The sequence below is a fragment of the Saccopteryx leptura genome, chromosome 1 (genome assembly GCF_036850995.1).
Source record: "Saccopteryx leptura isolate mSacLep1 chromosome 1, mSacLep1_pri_phased_curated, whole genome shotgun sequence".
Taxonomy (NCBI): Eukaryota; Metazoa; Chordata; class Mammalia; order Chiroptera; family Emballonuridae; genus Saccopteryx; species Saccopteryx leptura.
In genome coordinates this window covers 86,832,694-86,856,747 of record NC_089503.1, presented here as the reverse complement: position 1 = coordinate 86,856,747, position 24,054 = coordinate 86,832,694, and the positions used below count along the sequence as shown (strand labels likewise).

The window sequence follows — 24,054 nt, the reverse complement described above, 5'->3', positions numbered from 1 at the left end:
TAGCTGCGTGGATAAGAAAGCAGGACCCATACCTATGTTGTCTACAAGAGACACACCTTAGAACAAAAGACACACATAGATTGAAGGTAAAAGGATGGAAAAAAACATTTCATGCAAACGGAAATGAAAAAAAAGCTGGGGTAGCAATACTTATATCAGACAAATTGGACTTTAAAACAAAGGATATAGTAAGAGATAAAGAAGGCCACTACATAATGATAAAGGGAGTAATCCAACAGGAAGATATAACTATTATAAATATCTATGCACCTAATATAGGAGCACCCAAATATATAAAGCAGACTTTGATGGATTTAAAGGGCGAGATCAACAGCAACACTATAATAATAGGGGATTTCAATACCCCACTAACATCACTAGATAGATCCTCAAGAAAGAAAATTAACAAAGAAACAGCAGACTTATTGGAAACACTAGATCAACTCAATTTAATAGATATCTTCAGATCCTTTCACCCTAAAGCAGCAGAATATACATTCTTTTCAAGCGCTCATGGTACATTCTCTAGGATAGACCACATGTTAGGGCACAAAAGTGCTCTCAACAAATTTAAGAAGACTGAAATCATATCAAGCACCTTCTCCGATCACAACGGCATGAAACTAGAAATGAATCACAGCAGAAAAGCTCAAAAATTCTCAAACACATGGAAACTAAATAGCAGGGTGCTAAATAATGAATGGATTAAGAATGAGATCAAAGAAGAAATAAAAAAATTCCTAGAAACGAATGACAATGAGCATACAACAACTCAAAATTTATGGGACACAGCAAAAGCAGTGCTGAGAGGGAAGTTCATAGCACTACAGGCACACTTTCAGAAGCTAGAAAAAGCTCAAATAAACAACTTAACCCTGCATCTAAAAGAATTAGAAAAAGAACAGCAAGTAAAGCCCAAATGTAGTAGAAGGAAGGAAATAATAAAGATCAGAGCAGAAATAAATGACATAGAGGCTAAAGAAACAATACAGAGGATCAATGAAACTAGGAGCTGGTTCTTTGTTTTTTTTTTAAAATTTTTTCTTTATTTTTTATTTATTCATTTTAGACAGGAGAGGAAGAGACAGAGAGAGAGGAGAGACAGAGAGAGAGAAGGGGGGAGGAGCTGGAAGCATCAACTCCCATATGTGCCTTGACCAGGCAAGCCCAGGGTTTCGAACCGGCAACCTCAGCATTTCCAGGTCGAAGCTTTATCCACTGCGCCACCACAGGTCAGGCAAGGAGCTGGTTCTTTGAAAAGGTAAACTAGATTGATGAACCTTTAAGTAGACTCACCAAGAAAAAGAGAGAGAGGACTCAAATAAATAAAATTAGAAATGAGAGAGGAGAAATAACAACTGACACAACAGAAATACAAAATATTGTAAGAAAATACTATGAAGAACTGTATGCCAAAAAACTAGACAACCTAGATGAAATGGACAAATTCCTTGAAACATACAATCTTCCAAAAATCAATCTGGAAGAATCAGAAAACCTAAACAGACCGATTACACCAAATGAGATCGAAACAGTTATCAAAAAACTCCCAACAAAGAAAAGTCCAGGGCCCGATGGCTTCACAACGAAATTCTACCAAATATTCAAAGAAGAACTAACTCCTATCCTTCTCAAACTATTTCAAAAAATTCAAGAGGAAGGAAGACTTCCAAGCTCCTTTTATGAGGCGAGCATAATTCTGATTCCAAAACCAGGCAAAGACAACACAAAGAAAGAAAATTATAGGCCACTATCTCTGATGAATATAGATGCTAAAATCCTCAACAAAATATTAGCAAACCGGATCCAACAATATATGGAAAAAATCATACACCATGATCAAGTGGGATTTATCCTGGGGAGGCAAGGCTGGTACAATATTCATAAATCAATCAATGTGATTCATCACATAAACAAAAAGAAGGAGAAAAACCATATGATAATTTCAATAGATGCAGAAAAAGCATTTGATAAAATCCAGCACCCATTCATGATCAAAACTCTCAGCAAAGTGGGAATACAGGGAACATACCTCAACATGATAAAAGCCATCTATGAGAAACCCACAGCCAACATCATACTCAATGGGCAAAATTTAAAAGCAATACCCTTAAGATCAGGAACAAGGCAGGGGTGCCCCCTTTCACCACTCTTATTTAACATAGTCCTGGAAGTCCTAGCCACAGCAATCAGACAAGAAGAAGAAATAAAAGGCATTCAAGTTGGAAAAGAAGAAGTAAAACTATCATTATTTGCAGATGATCTGATATTGTATATAGAAAACCCTAAAGACTCAGTCAAAAAACTACTGGACCTGATAAATAAATTCAGCAAAGTGGCAGGATATAAAATCAATACTCAGAAATCAGAAGCATTTTTATACACCAACAATGAACAGTCAGAAAGAGAAATTAAGGAAACAATCCCCTTCACAATTACAACCAAAAAAATAAAGTACCTAGGAGTAAACTTAACCAGGAAGATTAAAGACTTGTACTCGGAAAATTACAAAGCATTGATAAAAGAGATCAAGGAAGATACAAACAAGTGGAAGCATATACCGTGCTCATGGTTAGGAAGAATAAACATCATTAAAATGTTTATATTACCCAAAGCAATTTATAAATTCAATGCAATACCAATTAAAATACCAATGACATACTTCAAAGATATAGATCACATATTCCAAAAATTTATATGGAACCAAAAGAGGACACAAATAGCCTCAGCAATCTTAAAAAAGAAGAATAAAGTGGGAGGTATCACACTTCCTGATATCAAGTTATACTACAAGGCCGTTGTACTCAAAACAGCCTGGTACTGGCATAAGAACAGGCATATAGATCAATGGAACAGAACAGAGAACCCAGAAATAAACCCACAGTTCTATGGACAACTGATATTTGACAAAGGAGGTAAGGAAATACAATGGAGTAAAGACAGCCTCTTTAACAAATGGTGTTGGGAAAATTGGACAGCTACCTGCAAAAAAATGAAACTAGATCACCAGCTTACACCACTCACAAAAATAAACTCAAAATGGATAAAAGACTTGAATGTAGGCTGTGAAACCATAAGCATCTTAGAAGAAAACATAGGCAGTAAGCTCTCCGACATCTCTCGGAGCAATATATTTGCTGATTTATCTCCACGGGGAAGTGAAATAAAAGACAGGATAAACAAATGGGACTATATCAAACTAAAAAGCTTTTGCACAGCTAAAGACAACAAGAACAGAATAAAAAGACAAACTACACAATGGGAAAATATATTTGATAATATGTCTGATAAGGGGTTAATAACCAAAATTTATAAAGAACTTGTAAAACTCAACACCAGGAAGACAAACAACCCAATCCAAAAATGGGCAAAAGAGATGAATAGACACTTCTCCAAAGAGGACATACAGATGGCCAACAGGCATATGAAAAAATGCTCAACATCACTAATCATTAGAGAAATGCAAATTAAAACCACAATGAGATATCACCTCACACCAGTCAGAATGGCGCTTATCAACAAAACAACACAGAATAAGTGCTGGCGAGGATGTGGAGAAAAGGGAACCCTCCTGCACTGCTGGTGGGAATGCAGACTGGTGCAGCCACTGTGGAAAACAGTATGGAGATTCCTCAAAAATCTGAAAATCGAACTGCCTTTTGACCCAGCTATCCCACTTTTAGGATTATACCCCAAGGACACCATAGAACGGCTCGAAAAGGAGAAATGCACCCGCATGTTTGTGGCAGCATTGTTCACAATAGTGAAGATCTGGAAACAGCGCAAGTGTCTGTCAGAGGACGAGTGGATTAAAAAGCTTTGGTACATATATACTATGGAATACTACTCAGCCATAAGAAATGATGACATCGGATCATTTACAATAACATGGATGGACCTTGACAACATTATACGGAGTGAAATAAATAAATCAGAAAAAAAAACAAAAAAAAAAACTAAGATGAATCCATACATAGAAGGGACATAAAAATGAGACTCAGAGACATGAACAAGAATGTGATGGCAACAGGGGCGGGAGGTTGGGAGAGGGGGGAGAGGGTGAAGAAGGAGAGAGGGGTTAGGGGAGGGGAGGGGCACAAAGAAAACCAGATAGAAGATGACAGAAGACAATTTAACTTTGGGGGAGGGGTATACAGCACAATCAAATGTCAAAATAATCTAGAGATATTTTCCCTCAACATATGTACCCTGATTTATCAATGTCACTGCATTAAATTTAATAATAATAAAAAAAGATATATTAGAGCATAAAATTAAAGAAGTATCTCAGAGTATAATGCAAAACAATAATTTTAAAATAAGAAGAAAAGATAAGAAAATTTAAAAATTAACCCAGAATGTCCAACATCCACTAAGGAGTTCCAGGAAACAATACTAAAAACAGGAAACAAAATCATCAGAAAATAAGTAAAAATGTTTCTCAGAAAAGGACACATTTTTTCAAATTAAAAAGTGTACTGAGCCCTGGCCGGTTGGCTCAGCGGTAGAGCGTCGGCCTAGCGTGCGGAGGACCCGGGTTCGATTCCTGGCCAGGGCACACAGGAGAAGCGCCCATTTGCTTCTCCACCCCTCCGCCGCGCTTTCCTCTCTGTCTCTCTCTTCCCCTCCCGCAGCCGAGGCTCTATTGGAGCAAAGATGGCCCGGGCGCTGGGGATGGCTCTGTGGCCTCTGCCCCAGGCGCTAGAGTGGCTCTGGTCGCAATATGGCGACGCCCAGGATGGGCAGAGCATGGCCCCCTGGTGGGCAGAGCGTCGCCCCCTGGTGGGCGTGCCGGGTGGATCCCGGTCGGGCGCATGCGGGAGTCTGTCTGACTGTCTCTCCCTGTTTCCAGCTTCAGAAAAATGAAAAAAAAAAAAAAAAAAAAAAAAAAAAAAAAAAAAAAGTGTACTGAATACTCTGAATGATGGAAGAAAAGATATTCCCTTGAATAAAATCATGTGAATTTTAGGTGAACACACGAGAATATCCAGAATCATTTCTCAATAGAAACTATAAAAACTATAACAGAAGAACACTCAAAATTATTGTCAACCTAGAGTTCTCTACCCAACCAAACTACTAATTAAGTTTGGTGGTAGCATAAAGTCATTTTTGGATATGCAAAATTTCAAGAAACTTACCTCCCAGGTATACTTTCTCAGTCATTGGAGAGTGTGTGTTGTGATAGAACATGGAACTTAACTAAGAAAAAGTAGAATCTGGGATACAGAAAACAAAAAATCTGACATAAATGTGAACCCTTGAAATGATACTAAAAGGAGGATTCAAACAACATACATTCATCAGATCTAGACAGCAACCAGTGCATATTAGCAGGTTAGAAGGCTACAGAAGAGATTCTTCAAGAAGCTAAAACCAAAAAAAACACATAGTATGTTGAATGCATTAAAGGAAGACTTACAATAAAGAAGATAATTTTCATTCTAATCATAGGTACCTAGAACATTAAGCATATAGAGCAGGGGTTGGGAACCTATGGCTTGCGAGTCATATGTGGCTCTTTTTATGGCTGCATCTGGCTTGCAGACAAATTTTTAATAAAAAAATAATAATGTTAAAAATATAAAACATTCTCATGTATCATATTACAATCCATTTGTTTCCTACCACTCCCATTCATGGTTGCAGGTGGCTGGAGCCTATCACAGCTGTCTTCTGGGACAACACCAATTTTTTATTTGATAATGTGTAAAGTACATGGGTTGTTGTATGGCTCTCATGGAATTACATTTTAAAATATGTGGCATTCATGGCTCTCTCAGCCAAAAAGTTTCCCGACCCCTGATATAGAGAAAGAGAATTTTTAACAGCTGGGTTTCAGGACATAGGGAAGCTATACCAGAAAAGACACTATAGCATACTACTTGTGTAGTTATGACTAGCACTTGCATTGTCCTAATGTAAATAATTATCTAACAAAAGTCATGATATAACTATACTTGAAAGATATGGAACCCCGAAGCTTATTTGTGTGTGTCTATGTGAGTGTGAAGATATGGTGCAAGATTGTGAAAGCTGAATCCTGAAATTTTGCATTGGGAACTCCATAGATAATGCCAAACCTGGAAAATAAAAAAATAGCAAGTCATATGGATATAATTAGTTAAATTATCAGATAATTAGCTAAAGGAGTTAAAATGTATTGCTTCTGGGGATCTGAAAATGGGGAAAATAAAGAACAAGGGATTGCTGCTTTTTATAACAAGCTCATAGAGTCCTTAAAATATTCACATGAATAACGTTGATAAAATTAAAAGTAGAATTGAAAACAAAAAATAGCTAGAAACAACAAAATAGTTTTAGAAGTTATTTTCTTATTATTTAATGAAAGTTCCATATACATTATCTAAAGACCCAGCTTAGAAATTATTAATGTCTGGCTATTGGCCCTTTAGTTAATTTACAAAGTTGTCTTTTTATTTTTTTTATTTTTATTTTATTTTTTTGTATTTTTTCTGAAGCTGGAAACGGAGAGAGACAGTCAGACAGACTCCTGCATGTGCCCGACAGGGATCCACCCGGCATGCCCACCAGGGGGCGATGCTCTGCCCACCAGGGGGTGATGCTCTGCCCCTCCGGGGCATCGCTCTGTTGTGACCAGAGCCACTCTAGCACCTGGGGCAGAGGCCAAGGAGCCATCCCCAGCGCCCGGGCCATCTTTGCTCCAATGGAGCCTCGGCTGCAGGAGGGGAAGAGAGAGACAGAGAGGAAGGAGAGGGGGAAGGGTGGAGAAGCAGATGGGTGCTTCTCCTGTGTGCCCCGGCTGGGGATCGAACCCGGGACTTCCGCATGCCAGGCCGACGCTCTACCGCTGAGCCAACCGGCCAGGGCCTACAAAGTTGTCTTTTTAATAAAACATTAGCTTGGTTGGTTTTGAAGAGGACTTGGATGGCTAAAGGATTGTATTGAATGAAAATCTGTGAAAAACCTTTGTGAATATGGAAGCATACTCCTCAAGCTCCTAGGATAACTATAATCTATAATATTTCTTAGTTGCTGGGATTTTGCGATCTTATTTAGGCATCACTCTACTATAGACAGCATTGCCTGGAGATTTGGAACAATATGGATCAGGGCTAATAGGGAAAGAGATTTAGGTTCTCTAGGCTTGGTTGCTTTGTAAGGGAAGATGGTTTATAAGGTCTTTTGGTCTGGTTAAATTCTCTTCATACTGGGGAATTTATTATTATCTTTAAAGTGGGAGGGCTCTTAGAGCATTTATAAAGAGAGGAGCCTTCAGCCACATCAATAATCAATCGAACAATTTTTCCTTCTTTTCAGGCCCCCCCTGTAACCTGACCCTTTCCTATTCTTCAGGAGCCATCCTTTATGGTTTCCAGTTAGTGATAATGATAAGGCTTATGCCCTTTAAGTTCAAAAAGACCTTAGGACATAAAGTTATGAGTCAGTAAGAAAAAAAAAAGATCTGCACTGTAGAATTTTGATCAGAGGAGGAATCAATTTCTCTTCATATCACAGACTGAATGAAGGCTGGCCACCTCTTTGAAAACTGTCTCTATCACAGAAGGATTCCTTCCCACCTCCCATCTTGATGACAATGTCTCAAATTTTCAATAATGCTTAGAAAAACACCTTGCAGAGTTCAAGCATTAGTGATTGCCATTAATGAATCCTATGCGATAGCATATAGTTGATCCCTCTCCTGAAAAAACTCACCGCCTGAACCTGACTCCTGTATCACCTTCCCAAACACACTCTCACGTAACTCCTGCTAATTCTTTTGTTTTTAGCAAGTCATTTTCTCCTATAAACTAGATGACCAATGTTACAGGTTTATTATGACAATTAAACAGCTGATAACAAGGTATTGTGCTAATTGCCCATTTTTCTTTTAGACCACAAGAATATATAAGCAGAAGCGTCTCTTTTTTTTCACATTGGTTTTTCTGGGCCTAATACAATATCTTGCTTTGGCATAGGAAGGGCTCAATATGTATGTAAAACTTGAATGCACTTTCTATTTTTCTACTTCAAAAATATATTTTCACACTCTATATCATACTGGTGACCAAGTATGGGTCTTTCTTATGTCTATACCATCTGTAATTGAAAAACACACATTGATCTCTATGTGAATGGCACAGAGAGATTAAGGGAATTGCCAGTATTCGCCCCAAATTGGAATGTTAAAATATACAATGTGCTTGGCTTTTTTTAAAGGAGTTCTTGAAATCCATTAACAAATAAATGCATCTTCATTTTATATTATAGTTGGTCTAGAGACAATGAGACAACATCTAATATACTTAAAGATTGCATTAGATGGCAAGTCATTTGGCACACTAAATTGCTCTTAATATGATTTGTTCACAATTTTTCTATTGTATTACAGACGAGGCACCGACAACAGACTGGCCCACCGGCGGCAGACAGTTCTCCGTGAGAAGGGGAGAAGGTTAGCTAACCGAGGACCTGCGTACATGTTTAACGATCACTCAACAAGCCTATCTGCTGAGGAGGAACGCTTTTTAGATGCAGCTGAGTATGGCAACATCCCAGTGGTGAGAAAGATGTTAGAAGAATGCCTGTCACTCAATGTTAACTGTGTGGATTACATGGGCCAAAATGCCCTGCAGTTGGCAGTGGCCAACGAGCATCTGGAAATTACAGAACTTCTACTCAAGAAAGAAAATCTCTCTCGTGTTGGGGATGCCTTGCTTTTAGCTATTAGTAAAGGTTATGTCCGGATTGTGGAAGCCATCCTCAGTCATCCAGCTTTTGCTGAAGGAAAGAGGTTAGCAACCAGTCCCAGCCAGTCTGAACTCCAGCAAGATGATTTTTATGCCTATGATGAAGATGGGACACGGTTCTCCCATGATGTGACTCCAGTCATTCTGGCTGCCCACTGCCAGGAATATGAAATTGTGCACACTCTCTTGCGGAAGGGTGCTCGGATTGAACGACCTCATGATTATTTCTGCAAGTGCAGTGAATGTAACCAGAAACAGAAACATGACTCCTTTAGCCACTCCAGATCTAGGATTAATGCCTATAAAGGTCTAGCAAGTCCAGCTTACCTGTCATTGTCTAGTGAAGATCCAGTCATGACAGCTTTAGAGCTTAGTAATGAGCTGGCAGTGCTGGCCAACATTGAGAAAGAGTTCAAGGTAGGTCTTTAACAATAAGGACTTCACCCTCTGCAGGTCAAATTCAAGGTATATTTACAAGCTTCCACTTTGTGCTCACCACGTGATTTTATGTTTCTTTTATTTTTCCCCCAAAAAGCTCTTTGCTATAATTATATGCAGTAAAAGTTGCGATTACTATCATTTAGAGATATTTTGCTATATACTATATACATTTTACAGTTATTATGTCTAATCTTTATCACAACCTTGAAAAGATATCAGTTCCTTTTCAGATGAAGAAATGGAGGTATATAGAGGTTAGATAAGGTCCAAGATCAACAACAGGTAAATGACAAGGCTGGGATCAGAATCCAGATATGCTGTACTCTAAAACCCAACATCTTTCTTGTATAAAACATTCTTTCTGTTGTCAGCGCATGGTGATTGATGCTGTTGAGGTCAGACATGCTGAAGGAAGTCATAGTTTGACTTGACAGACAGATGCATACCTTTTGCTCAGTATAAATATTAACATTTAAAAACAGAATTCTTAAATTGGTCCATCTGATGTATCCAATGGCCTCTAAATGCTATGATGATTTGATGCCCTGATCACCTACTTTTAAAATAAGTGAAGAACCTCTCCTTTAACGTTCAGAATAGCTACATCTTTCTTTTTTCTCCTTGAGCTTTTATTTTCAGTCTAATTACCTCCACAAGTGTGATTCCTAATCCAATAGCCTTTTATTGTAGTCTCTCATAATCACTATATATATATGAAGTTATATATACCTATATATGTTTATATGAAACATATTTATATAAAATTTTTGATTTTTTAAATTTCCTATTATAAGGTTTGGAAATTAAAAATATTTCAGAAAAAGTTAATTATATTATTTGTGCACTTGAACAAAACTACATAATTAAACATTATTGTTTAATAATAACATACAAATTTTGAAAAAGAATTAAATATATAACACTTCTTATTGGAAATGAATTTTTAGTGGGAGTAATCATATTCACACTTTTGTTATGTAGTTAATGAAAAAAAAGGTATATCCTGCTAAATATCTTGGTAAAGAAACTAGCATGGTACTTTGGATTTTGTTAATAGCTTTATGAATTATTAAAGATTTTATAAAATAAAATTAAAAGATGGTTCACTGTAGGTGGGGTATTTTTGATACGATTTGATAGCTACCTTACTAAATTACATGCACTGAATCTGAAAGAAATCACATAAAAGTTTTCATTTTTTCAATGTTTATTTCATTGATTTTATAGAGAGGAAGGGGGAGAGAAAGAGAGAGAGAGAGACAGGAATATTGATCTGTTCTTGCATGTGCCCTGATCAGGAATTGAATTGGCAATCTCTGTTCTTTGGGGCAATGTTCTAATTAATTGAGCCATTTTTCCAGGGCTCACATATAAGTTTTATTCACCCTGGCCATTTGGCTCAGTGAATAGAGCATTGGCCCGGTATATGGATGGCCGCGGTCTCAATTCCAAGTCAGTGCACACATGAGAACTGGCTATCTGCTTCTCTTCTCCCTCTCCCCCTTCTCTCCCTCTCCTTTTTCTCTTCCTCTCCCCTTCTTGCAGCCAGGGGCTTGGTAAGTTTGAGCATTGGCCCTGGGTGCTGAGGATAGCTGATTCAGCATTGGCCCCAGACAGGGGTTACCAAGCGGATCCCACTTGAGGCTCCCGAGGGAGTCTGTCTATCTCCCCTCCTCTAAATTAAAAAAAGGGGGGGTTTTATTCATGCATGTTAGTCAATGTCCTTTAAAAATTTTGAATCTTGGAAACCATTCCAAGTCACATTGAAAAGAATCATCTTCACTGATTTTTTTCTACCATGGCCATTTGAGATACCTTTTATTCTAGCTAAAGATACAGCTAAAGATGAGTATTAAGACTAGTTGAAAAGACTCACACATTTAAATACATGAAACTTTATTTCTGTATTCAATATTCTGTACTGAAACCTCGCTTGCCATCTACTTACTAGACTCTCATTCAAGAAGGGTGTATTTTTTGATGATTGTTAGAGAACAAAGAGGCAAATATATTGAACAAAAGTTATTTTTTCTATGAACACACTATACCATGGTTCTAAATTCAGAACATTTCAACATGAACCAACACATTGTATTTCTATCACTAAGTTTTATCTTCACTAGAAATGCGTATTAGGGTAGGGATATTCAGGGACCCATTACGGTCTATGGTGCTTGAATTAATCATTAAAGGGGGATTCCTTATTGCTAGTTACATGAGTGGGTAACAGTGGAGAATTAAAGGTCAAAGATATACCTTTAAGAAAATCAGTTTTAGGGAAGTTAAGTATCTGAAACTTTATTCCCTTAAAGCTATCAATGTTTTATGGTCCTTTGGAAAATCTTTGCATATCTGTTTGAAGGCAACTAATCTATTTCATGAGTCAGAGAATGTGAACTTTCATAAAGATTTTTGTAAGCTCTAACATACAGCTTCTTTAACCTCCTCTTTCAAATTTTCCTCTTCCATAAAAACCATAGTAGTCTTTAATAAAAGAGGCCAGAAGAGTTGCTACTGAGTTCCATGAGCAATTTTAGTCTTGCACTTTGAATCTCCTCAACCAAACAATTTGCATTTATTACCCATATTACCAGGTCTGTAGCTGGCTCCATGGAGAGATACAACCAGACCACAGTTAACAACAATTAGATAAAGCCACAAGAATAAGAAGAAAACTAATAGGCCCAAAGAATTGCATGTCTCGATAGAGAATAGGGAGAAACAAGATTCAACTTTTTCACCCATTCAAATTCAATTTTTATATTTAATTTTTGTCAATAATTTTTTTTTGCTATGAAAGCATGAAACCTCAACAAACTTAAACTTAGGCTAAGCCTAATTTTTGCAACTAATACCAGACCATTAAAGAAAAAAAAAAAACACTGAGAAGTTAAATTTGATAGCGAGGAGAGCATGACTCCTGGCTTTTCTCCTTGACACACGACTGAGCTCAGATAAGGTAGAATAAGCTTACAGACAAGAAGAGCAATACCAGGGATGATTTTAATCAGCAAATTTATTCTCCCAGATTTCAAATTTCTTTTTAGCATCTCAATATGTACCTATGACTTATGTCTCTAAATCCTTTTTGAACTTATTTATATTTTAGGTTGTTTGTGGTAACAATGTTCTCTTTACCCTACAATCACCTCTCATATTTGAAGGATTGTCATCTTTCCTGTTACTCTGGATCAGTAGTTTTTCTAGAGCTTTTGCAGATCTTTCGCATCTTCCTAGGGATCTGTGCCTATACGTGCCCATGGCCCTCCAGGTGCCTCTGCTGCTGACTTTGAGAAAGGGGAAGGTAGAGAAACTCCTGATCCATCTGTTTTGAAACCGTTCTGTATTCAGAAGTTCAGAAAGGTCTGACATTGTTTGAAAGAGGAATAACCTCTAAGAAAGTGACTGAGCTGAAAGTAGGTTTTGTTAGCGGAAAGCCAGTGTGACTGTTATCAGATCTTAGCAGGGTGACAAAGGTGTCACTTTGTAGCTAAAGTGCTAAGTAGCCTACAAGGCAGAATCACAGCATTGGAAGCACAAGGCTGGGATCTAGACCAAACAGGAAGGAGGAAATGTACCTTTATTGAGATTTATGAATTATTCTAAGTGGTTTACACTCTATGATACAGCAACATTTGTGTTCTCTATAATTAGGGGAAATTAGTAGAAAGCCAGAAAATAAAATAACTTTTCTCAGAGTGTATAGTTAATAAGTAGCAGAGCAAGAATGAAAATCCAGGTGTGTTTTGTACCCAGCTATGTTTCTTTCTTTACATTGTTCAACAAAATTTTTGATTCCCAGCCGTGTGCCGCACACTGTGCTAGGATGTGAGGACTCAAAGGTGAGTATGTACTATGATAGCCTTTGCTCTGAAGGATCACTGAATCAATTCGAGGGAGGCAGGTATGAAACAAATAAATGCACTGAAGTGTGTGTATGCTCTTGCCTCTGAATTTCCTATCCTAATTTGAAATGGGTGGACAGAAAAAAAATCTCATTCTGGAAGAAGCATAGATCAAGGATGTCAGCAATTAGGCAGGGAAGTTAAGTGCAGCAATTTGCATCATAAGAGACCTCAGCCCCTGAAAGCACATTTACTTGTTTACTATTTACATGTTTACTTAGTTGCTGCTCTGCCAGCTTCAGAGGGGCCCTGAGAAATTCTATGTGAAGGGAAAAATAAAAGCTGGTTATCAAACGCTGTATTAAGTTAAATATGTAGCCACTGATGATGGTGACAATCAACATGAAAGTCAGTATCATCTGCCATATCTAAGAAAATGTCTTTATTTACATTTACAATTGTATCTCATCTCTTTACCTCTTCTCTAGTGTAATTTTTATACCCCTCACAACCTCACCAATAGGTGCTGTGTAAATGCTTACTAATGACACATCAGTTGCAACAGAACTCAGTGATCAATGTGACACTTAGTGACAATTATTCTGAAGAACAGGAAAGACCCAGCATTATATGTGATCCCAGGAAACATGGCTGGCTAATAGATAATAATATTCTATGTGTACCATAATCTTCAAGTATATAATGTCATTTTACAAAACATCTGTTTTAGTAAGACTATATAGTATCCATCACACAATTGGTGGATAGAATATTTATTAAAGAATGTGTGAAAATGCTGCCCTGGGAATTTCAATGTGCTTTTTATATTTGTTAGCACCACTTTGTGATAAGGTAATGAGAATGTCTGAATATTGCTTATGAGATAATAAAAACAATAATGCTAATAATTATGAGGAAGTTGGCATTTATATTTGGTATAATCTTCACAGCAACCCTGAAAGTGGGTACTCGTATTATCCTATTTTATATAAGAGGATTTTGAGGCTTTAAGAGATTAGGTCATTTGTCCAAAGCCATGCAGCTAGTTTCAAAGTGGTTGCTCCTAGATTCTAACCCAGGTCTGCCCTTCTCCGCAGCCCAGATGGTTGATTAGTGAGAATTAAGGTATGCTTTTCCACTGTTAATTTATATAAAGCAAACTTCATTCTTTATACAGAAAGAAGAGCCAGACATTAACATTACAGACCCTAACATCTCTTCTGTGATGTCATATGCAACTAAGATGACATTTTGAAAAGATCATTTTAACAGGGACATTTTTATGTCTTTAAATTTCTAAATGCTGTTCTGTTAGCCCATTATCAGTCATCTCTTTTCAACTGAAAGGTTAACAGGTGAGCACCCACTTCTAATTTATAGTGTATGGTGTGGGTGTGTGACCTGAAGACATGACCCAGAATGAAACCAACCCTCCAGCTTCACTTCTCTTTTCAGGGAACCCGGATCACTGCTGCATCTGGCGAATGAACCGCTGCCAACATTTCATAAGTGGGTTTACACATCAGCTTGAAAGACCTTAAACTATGAAACATTGGCAAATGGATTCTCAGGGTGAAAATGAAAAACATGTATTTCTAAAAGCAGAGTATTATTCTTTTCTTTCTTTAACATGGGTCTTTGGGTGTTTGTTTTTCCCTTGAGAACATGTCCTGAGCATTAGCAGTGTAGTGGAACCGACGTATAAACAGCAAGAAGCTCCTGCGCCTTACTTTTTCAGTCCACGTGGTTTTTCCTAAAAAGCGTTACCCCACCGTTGATTGATCACACTCTCTTTTTAAATGTCTAACTTCACCATGAGACATTTTTAGACTTTTACAGAGTATTGATTTTGACATTTTTGACATTAAAATGACTAAGGGTACATCTAGAACTAAATGCTACCAAGAGGAGAGGGGAGAGGTTAGGTGCATTAGATTTTATTATAGCTCCGTGGGCTCTTACCAATGGCAGGCAATGGCCTGTTTTAAGATCCTGCCTTTGATGATAGTAAATAAAATGCTTATGTCTTATTGAATGTTTGCTAAATGCTCATCATCATGCTATGAACTTTGCATGTGTGGTCTCTTTAACACTTATTTAATTTCACTGTAAAATGACAGCAATAGTAGCACCTGTCTCGTAGGGTGGCTTCTACGTATTTAAGATCACATGGCTAACCAGTGAAAGACCTGGGATATGATTAAAGGTATATTAGCTCTAAAAGTCCAAGTTTCTATCTAGAACATAGTGGATGTACACATTGGCACTTCTGTACCTAATGTTTGCCCCCACCCCGAACTGATAATTTTATGGAAAGAGTAAAGTTGTTTCCTTGGAACTCTGCTTGTACTACTTGACCAGATACATTTTTAGAATTGGTTTGAGCCATTCTAAGCTAAGACATAATTTGTTTCCTCAATTTGCTTTTACAGAAGCTGCTTAGACCTACAGTTAGCAAAGTGTAGCCTGTTTATAAAATTCTAAACTGCATTGAAAGCTCACTGGGCATGATTTCCTTAGAGGAGCCCTAGCAGGTGCTTTACACACAACCACTAGAAAGCTATTTTTCTATAAACTTCCCCAAAATATGACCTTAGTGACTGACACCCAGAGCTAATCGCTACTCATATTCCTCCAACATATTTCTCTTACGATCTCTCCAGGGGATCTTTTCCTTCCAAAACATACTGGTGGCTTTAGAATAAAAGAGACCGCTAGCTTTGAATCTGCAAAGTTGGTTTTAGGAGAACACTCTGCCACTGATGCTGTGTAACCTCAGTGGACCTTGTGTTTTCATGTGCAAAATGGGAATAGTATTTGCCCTGCTTGCCTCTCAGTTCTGCAAGATAAAAATAGAAAATGATTTACAAAGAAGTGGCATAATTCTTAAAGGAAAGTGGTTGAGACTAAACTGAACTAGGTTTAAAGCCTGATTTTGACACTCAGTGGCTGCAGGGTATTGGACACATTATTTACCCTAATGGAGCAAGAGACTGTGAAGATTTAGTGAGATAATATAACCCACTCACAATGCAATGAGCTCTAGCTAGTAGTTTGTTTTGATTAACATTGGGTTAAAAATGGTCTTATTTCAATGTAAGAGAATAAAGAGGAAGGAAGTATTAGAAAGACTTGAGTGAGCATGTGAATTCATGCTGTCTATAAATTTAACATGAGTTTTGGTGTTTAAATAAGATCTTCATTCTCTCAATCTTGCCAGCATAATACCAGGTCATCAGCAATACATTACAATGAAAGCATTTTCATTAAACTGCCTTTCCTCCAAAGGAAAAAAAAAATGTCACTGTGTAGACTCTATATTAGACTTGCCTTTTGACCCTGTGTTGGGCACATAAAGGTCCTGAGTAACTATTTATGAAATATATAAGTGATATGTTTACTTTTCTCTGAAACCCCTTCAAATGTCATGTTTCCCAAGTTAACCTACACAGTTTACAAAATCTCCCAAAGATCTAGCAAATGTCTATTATGTGCTTAGCTGATGAAGTCAAAACATAGGAGATATGATATATGCAAAGTAGTGTGAAAAGTTTCTTATTTTCTATTTCTCCTCAGTCAACAGGTTAATTTGGCACACTACACTTCTTTTTGATAACTTTGATCATGGTTTAGACAAATTTCCTTTTCTAGAATATGAAGAAAATCTTTATGATACTAAGGTGTTTCAGAGCTCACTCAGCGGAACAGCAGTTAAAGTATGTTAAAAGAGCAGTAAACCTAGACAAAGAATCTTTCTCTTTGTTTTCTCAGCAAACCAAGTTACTGATGAATTCCACTGAATATCACAGGAAAAGGTGCTACTTCTACATTATTATTATTATTATTAATTACTATTATTATTTGCTTTGTCTTCCTAGAATGACTACAAAAAACTGTCAATGCAGTGCAAAGATTTTGTTGTTGGACTCCTTGATCTGTGCAGAAATACTGAAGAAGTAGAGGCTATTCTGAATGGAGATGTTGAAATGTACCACAGTGGTGGAGAGCACGGTCGTCCAAATCTCAGCCGTTTAAAACTTGCCATTAAATATGAAGTAAAAAAAGTAAGGTCAGGCATGAAGCCTATTTACTTTGCTTTGTATTGGTGTTAAATAAGGATGAAGGGTTGGCGTAGTTAAATTGAGCTGGGTTTTTCTAATTAACATGTACATTAGGCAGATTCTCTAATGAATCCTAAGAGCCTTGTTATGAGGCATCTAACCTACACTAAACATCAGTCTTTAAAATCTAGATTTCCTTATTTAGTGATGCACTTTCCTGTACTTAACTAATGACACAGCCATAACTTTCATATGTCCAAATGATAAGGCATTTGCTATATGCCAGGAACACCATTATTTAAGACCCAACTCCAACTTCCCATTTGTTGTTATATTCCAATTCCTTCTTTAGTGCATTTGAATCTCGTCCAATTATATCTTAATTTTTGGAATATTTTTATTTGTCTTTATTCAGTAGGCGCCTTCCCAAATCCTTGACTGCTTTCTTAGGTTATGTGTGAAACCTTTTTCAAAAAAGTTTTTAGGCCCTGGCCAGTTCACTCAGTGGTAGAGCATTGCCCTGGTGTATTGGCATCCTGGTTTAATTCCCAGTCAGGGTACACAGGAGAAGCAACCATCTGCTTCTCTACCTCTCCCCCTCTCTCTTCTCTCTCTCTCTTTTCCTCCTGCAGCCATGGCTCAGTTGGAGCAAGTTGGCCCCAGGCTCTGAGGATGGCTCCATGGCCTCACCTCAGGCACTAAAATAGCTTGGTTGCCGAGCAGCAGAGCATAGGCCCCAGAGGCAGTGGCAGATTTAATGGAGGGCGCATGCCCTGGGCCCTGACTTCTGAAGGACCCCGCAAAACCCCAACTTTACACTTTTTTCTAATATAAGGGGCCCAATAGTTTCTTCTGCACCCAGGACCTCAACTGACCTTAATCCACCTCTGCCCAGAGGGGCAGAACATCACCCGGTAGGGAGCTTGCTGGGTGTATATCAGTTGGGGTGAATGCAGGAGTCTGTCTCTTTGCCTCCCTGCTTTTCACTTAAGAAAAATTTTAAAAATAAATTTAAAAAATGAAATAAAAAAGTTTTTAAGGCTAAATCTTATAATAAAGGTAACATATGCCTATGGAAGTTTTCAAACAGTATAGATACACCCCTTTTCTATCTTCCCAATTCTTACAGAAAGTTGGGAATCACTGTTATATTTCTCTCCACAAACTTATATATTAGACATTTCACTATCAGTAAATAAATATCCACTTCATCTTTTCAAAGGCTGCATTGTTATACCATGTGTTCATTTAATCAGTTTATTGTTTAAAGTGTTTAATATTAGCTTTAGGCTGGTTATTATTATTACAAGATGCTACAATAAACATACTTGTTTATATAACTTGCTTACCTGCATGAGTTTTATCTGTAGACAAAATTTTTAGGTATGTAATTAATATGCCAAATTTTAATTTTTTAAATTTCAAAACATTGGCTAAGTATCTTTTCAAAAAAAGTGCACCAGTTCACACAGACCAATAATGATATATGACAGGGCTTATTTCTTCTGCTCACACTGAGTATTATTAAACTTTATCATTCTGAGAAGATAAACATCGTATCTTGTTTTAATTATGTTTGAAGTTAACCATTCTTAGGAATCATTTGTAGTTCCTTTATATACCTGTCCTTTACCTAACTTTTTAATATTCTTTACCATTTTTTAAATGTTAGATCATTGCTTTTCTGTATATTAAGTAGTGTTGCCCTCTGTCCTATGTAGAAATCATTTTTAAAAATAAATATGTGAGACAAATTCATAGACACAGATAATAGTATGTTGGTTACCAGAGAGGAAGAGGAGTGGGGAAGGGATGAAGAGAATTAAGGGGGTCAAATCTATGGTAATGGAAGGAGACCAGATTTTGGGTGATGAGCACACACTGCATTGCACAGATGATGTATTATATAAATGGACACTTGACACCTGTATAATTTTATTAACCAATGCAAAATATGAAACATAAAAAGTTTAATTGAAAGGGTTTAAGGCACAGAGATGGAATAAGCAGTCCAAAAACAGACCCATATATATGAGAATTTAGTCTAAATGAGACCCACTAATTTAGTATAAAATAAGTTTAGTGTTTTATATAAGTACAGGAAAGATGGCACACAGTTTTGTTTTAAAGTATTTAAACATCTGGACTAGTAGGGTCTTTACATTGTTCCTTCTAGATGGAAAAAAACATATAATTATAAAAGTCCTTGTGTAAAACATTGATGAATCACTTTTTGATGAATCTTTTTATAATACTAAATTTAAAAAATTCTATGCTTTGAAAGAAATCCCATTGGTTATAAGGAAAAAGTTTGATAAATTGGAATCTTCTAACTTATATAATAACATATTAGAGCATCCTGCCATTGTGCTTGGTGCCTGTCAATTAGATGTGTTATGTTTGTTCCTTAATTCTAACAATATATATATATTTTTTTTGTGAGAAAGAATAGAGCAAAATACTAGAACAAAAGAACATAGTTGATGTTGAACTTTTCTTTATTCAAGCTGTTAAATGTTTTGTCGCTTTCCTGCTAGTTTGTAGCTCATCCAAATTGTCAACAGCAGCTTCTCTCCATCTGGTATGAGAACCTTTCTGGTTTGCGGCAACAGACAATGGCAGTCAAGTTTCTCGTGGTCCTTGCCGTTGCCATCGGCCTGCCCTTCCTGGCTCTCATTTACTGGTTTGCTCCGTGCAGCAAGGTATGTCTGTGAAATCTGGAACTCCCTGGTCTCCTAGAAGTGTGTCTAGTTGAATAGATCAGAGCTAGTTTTGCATTCTATTTCCCAAATGAAAATTTTAGGAAGATCAGTTGGGCTTAAATATCTTAATGTTTTTAATGCTGCTAAATAACATATGATAGTTAGGAAATAGAAAAAGAAATGGAAGGGAAAGTTCATTTGTAACATCATCACTTCAAAGGTAAAAAAAAACTTCAGTTACTATGTTAGTATATTTCCTTTTTGTCTTCTCTGTAGTCATGTCTATGCATATATTTTTGTATTTTTAAATGAGGTTATAGTAGTGTGCATTGAGCAAATATTTTAAGTAACATCCTAAAAGATAAACTTGCTTCCTGTCTTTATTTTTTTCTCTGGCAAAATTTGAGATGAAAATGTTTGTTTTGTGTTTATTTTAGCTAATATGACCAGAAAAATCTTAATTTAAATAAAGGACAGTCATATAAAACACTCATGTAATGATAGGTTCAGTGAAGAGTATTTATTTTAGGGACAGTGCACATTGTAACCTGACAGCAAAGATAGTTGTGTTTTTTGTTTGTTTTGGTATTTTTGTTTGTTTGTTTGTTTATTTTTTAAGCAAAATCTATCTGCATGGTTTGGTGAAAATATGTTCAAATGGATCTAACTTTTCTTTAGTATGACAGAACAAGTTTGAAAAATGTTCAGATGTTTGAATTCTGTTAACGGGCACGGACTTTTGTCTGTCCTGCATTGCCAACAATCTTATTGTTTATGCTTTTGAAGCCACATTTCTGGGAATGTTTAAGTCACCAGTCTGTGAGTGAAACTAAAATAATGCTAAAGCTATATGGCGAAATGTCTGCTGGACCATTCATTTATGAGTTCTGCAGAAATGTCAGTTGAATCACTGGCTGTTCTAAAACATGTGCATGACTAATTTTCAAACATTTGTAAATGCGTGGGTGCAAACACAAACATCACTATTACCAACATTTTTTTTTTATTACTTAGTCACATATTTGGTGCTTTAGCCTTATAGGGACCTTTCTCAGCAGCTTTTGGTATAAAGCCGATGCAAAGCCATTTTTTTAAATATACTTTTGAATTTTATAAATACTTATAGTGATGATATAGAAACTGCCAGAAACTGGGCATTATATAGGTGGTAAAAATAGTGAGATTTACTAGACTTAGAAATTTGTAACATAGTATTTTTTTGAGAAAGTTATAATTCTTTTCTTCCCTTTTTCATAGGAATCACAGATTCCACTTTGAAAAAAAAATTTTAAATTGTCCTTAGTGGCACAAAGGCTACCTCTATGTATATAGTCTCTGTTCTGCTTATACTAACATTTCCTGAGTCTTCAGAGATTTTTTTTTTTTTTGTATGTGTATTTTTTCTTAAGTAAGAAATGGGGAGGCAGAGAGACTCCTGCATGTACCTTACTGGGATCCACCTGGCAAGCCCACTAGGGGGCGATACTCTGCCCATCTAGGGCATTGCTTTGTTGCAACCTGAGCCATTTTTAGCACCTGAAATGGAGTCCATGGTGCCATCCTCAGCACCTGGGGCCAAATTGCTCCAGTGTAGCCTTGATAGGGGGGAGGGGAATAGAGGGAGAGAGAGAATGAAGAGGAGGAAGAGTGGAGAAGCAGATGGTCACTTCTTCTGTGTGCCCTGACCAGGAATTGAACCTGAGACATCCACACACCAGGGCGACATTCTACCACTGAGCCAACTGGCCTGGGCCTCTGAGTCTTTAGAGATTTAAGATGAGTTAAAAGAGGAGGAGTTTCTGAATTATATCATTTCATGATCAGTTAAATTATAATATCTTTTCTAAACTGAATAATTTCCCTTCCTCCTCTCCAGTGAGTTCCAAAGCAGAATGCCTTACAGGGAGTGTGGTGTTTTGACACATTATTATTGGCAGTCCTTAGAGTTGCACATTTCCTAAATTTTGATTGAATCCTAATTAACCTGATTTCCTTCACTATTTCTTCTTCCCTGGCCATATTTCTTTCTGGCATATTTTTTCATCCTCGTTTATGAACACTGAGACAAATAATCAAATAAAAAGGACACTGTCAAGGTATTTTCTTCTCATATTAAAATCTATTTTACTGACTGTTATTTAGCCTTTGAAGCATGATGATAAAATCCATTTTATAATTTTTTTTTCCATTTAGCAATGAATATAGACATTATTTACAGCTTACAGAGTTGATTTTTTTTTTTTTTGGTGTTTTTCTGAAGTGAGAAGCAAGGAGGCAGAGAGACAGACTCCCACATGTGCCCGACCAGGATCCACCCAGCATGCCCACAAGGGTGCGATGCTCTGCCCATCTGAGGCGTTTCTCTGTTGCAACTGGAGCCATTCTAGTGCCTGAGGCAGAGGTCATGGAGCCGTTCTCAGAGCCCTGGCCGACTTTGCTCTAATGGAGTCTTGGCTGTGGGAGGGGAAGAGAGAGATAGAGAGGAAGGAGAGGGGGAAGGGTGGAGAAGCAGATGGGCGTTTCTCCTGTGTGCCCTGGCTGGGAATCAAACCCAGGACTTCCCCACACTGGGCCGATGCTCTACCGCTGAGCCAGCCAGCCAGGGTCCAGAATTTCTTTTTTGTGGGGGAAGATTGCTTAAGCTCTATAGATGTTTTATTTAAAGTGCTATTTTAAATATTGAGAAATTTCCAATACATTCACACATGTTCAGCCAGGCCCAATTGTAGGCCTATGCACCTTGACGGAGTCCTGTTCCTGTTTGAAGTTGGTTTTATTTCTCCACATTTCTCTCTTCTTTTTTCAGAAACTTTTTTTTTGGTCCTTACTTGTCTCTTTTTCCACTGTAATTCAAATATCAATTGCTTTATGCTCATTATGATAAAAATAGGTTATGCTTTGATTTCAAATTATTTTCGTTTAAGTGAGTGTAACCTTTTCTGTTTCTATTGGTATTTTGTAGTTAGGTCTTTGGTCATCAATAAATATTTAAAAATACTATGAGATATAATATTTAAAAGCCAATATTTCTTTCAATGGTTCCACTCAATAATTTACAATGTACATCAAAAATTCTCTCTTTTATAGTTGTTTATCAGAAATTTGTCTACATTTCAGAAGATGTAGATGACAAATTTTACTAAAATGGAAAATCACTTAAATTTCAAATTTCTAAAGTCCATGAAATACTGCCAAAATCTACCTTAGTCTTAAGAGAAACACAACTCCGTAATTTTGTTAGGGGCAGGAAGTTGGCACCCAATGTTAACCTTAGTTCGGCAGCCTCAGTTCTTGAGTTCTGGTGAAGAGAAGAATTCAGAGCTAAGACTCAATTATAACAGAAGGTTTATTTACAAAGCCATAGAGTCACAGAGATAGAAGTGAGCTGTAGAAGAAATGGGCTCAGAAAATAAGCTTCAGGAAAAGAAAAATGGAGGGAGGAAAAGAGACAGAGATGGACAGAGGGAGAGAGAGAAAAATTCTTGGGGAAAGAATGGGTTGAGGAAGGGTGCAGGGTGCTCCATGGAGAGAGCCACACTGGGTCCTCCATCCTGAGACTTTTATCTGAGGTCTCAGGAGGATCTCAAGAGAATACTCATCAGCTTTCTTGGTGTCTTTCCTCAGAGTCATGGTCGTTAGCAATTGCAGCTAGTCCCGATGTCAGCTGTGGCCTTGCTGCTTTCCCGGGCCTGGAGCAGAAACACTCCTGAGGCCTAGATGCCATCTTCAAGGGTTAATGCTCAAGGGAGGGGTCATGAAAGGACTTGTAGTGTTGCCTGTTGCCAGGCACCCAGGACACTCCGCCTGCCTGCTGACTCTTTGCATCTGGCCCATCATTCCTGCTCTGCTCATGCCTTGCCTACTATACTTTGTAATGGGAAATAGAGGATATGAATATCCAAACACATTTTAGTTTCTTGCCAACCAACTTTTTGTTTTTTTACTTGTTTGTTTGCCTTTTTCCCTATGAACTAGAATTTTTAATAATAGCAGAGCATCTGGTTTGATTCTCCTCTCTCCCTTCTAAATAAAACAAAGGAGTAATGTTACACAAAGGCCAGTGATTCAATGAAGAAGGCAGGCTGGCCCGGTCAGGAGTGAGGTCCAGAGCAGATACCCTGCCCTGAATAGGTGAACATTGATTCTGGATGTGTCCAGGACAGTGAGACTCAAGTTCCAGAGTTTTCAGACCTGTGGCCCACACTGATGTAAATAGCTTTATTCTCAACACTGCTCTATGTCCTCAACCTTTCCTCTTCTTCTCCTTCTCCAT

At 37.3% G+C, this 24,054-nt stretch overlaps 1 protein-coding gene across 4 annotated transcripts in view; it reads left to right on the top strand.

The window, feature by feature from the left end:
- Positions 1-24,054, top strand: part of TRPC6 (transient receptor potential cation channel subfamily C member 6) — a 134,868-nt gene that overhangs the window by 81,472 nt on the left and 29,342 nt on the right. For all 4 annotated transcript variants that reach the window (XM_066371194.1, XM_066371184.1, XM_066371177.1 and 1 more), the window contains exons 2-4: positions 8,375-9,149; positions 16,897-17,082; positions 19,617-19,781. In XM_066371194.1, coding sequence (XP_066227291.1) covers positions 8,375-9,149; positions 16,897-17,082; positions 19,617-19,781 — 1,126 coding nt within the window. The remainder of the gene's footprint in view (positions 1-8,374; positions 9,150-16,896; positions 17,083-19,616; positions 19,782-24,054) is intronic.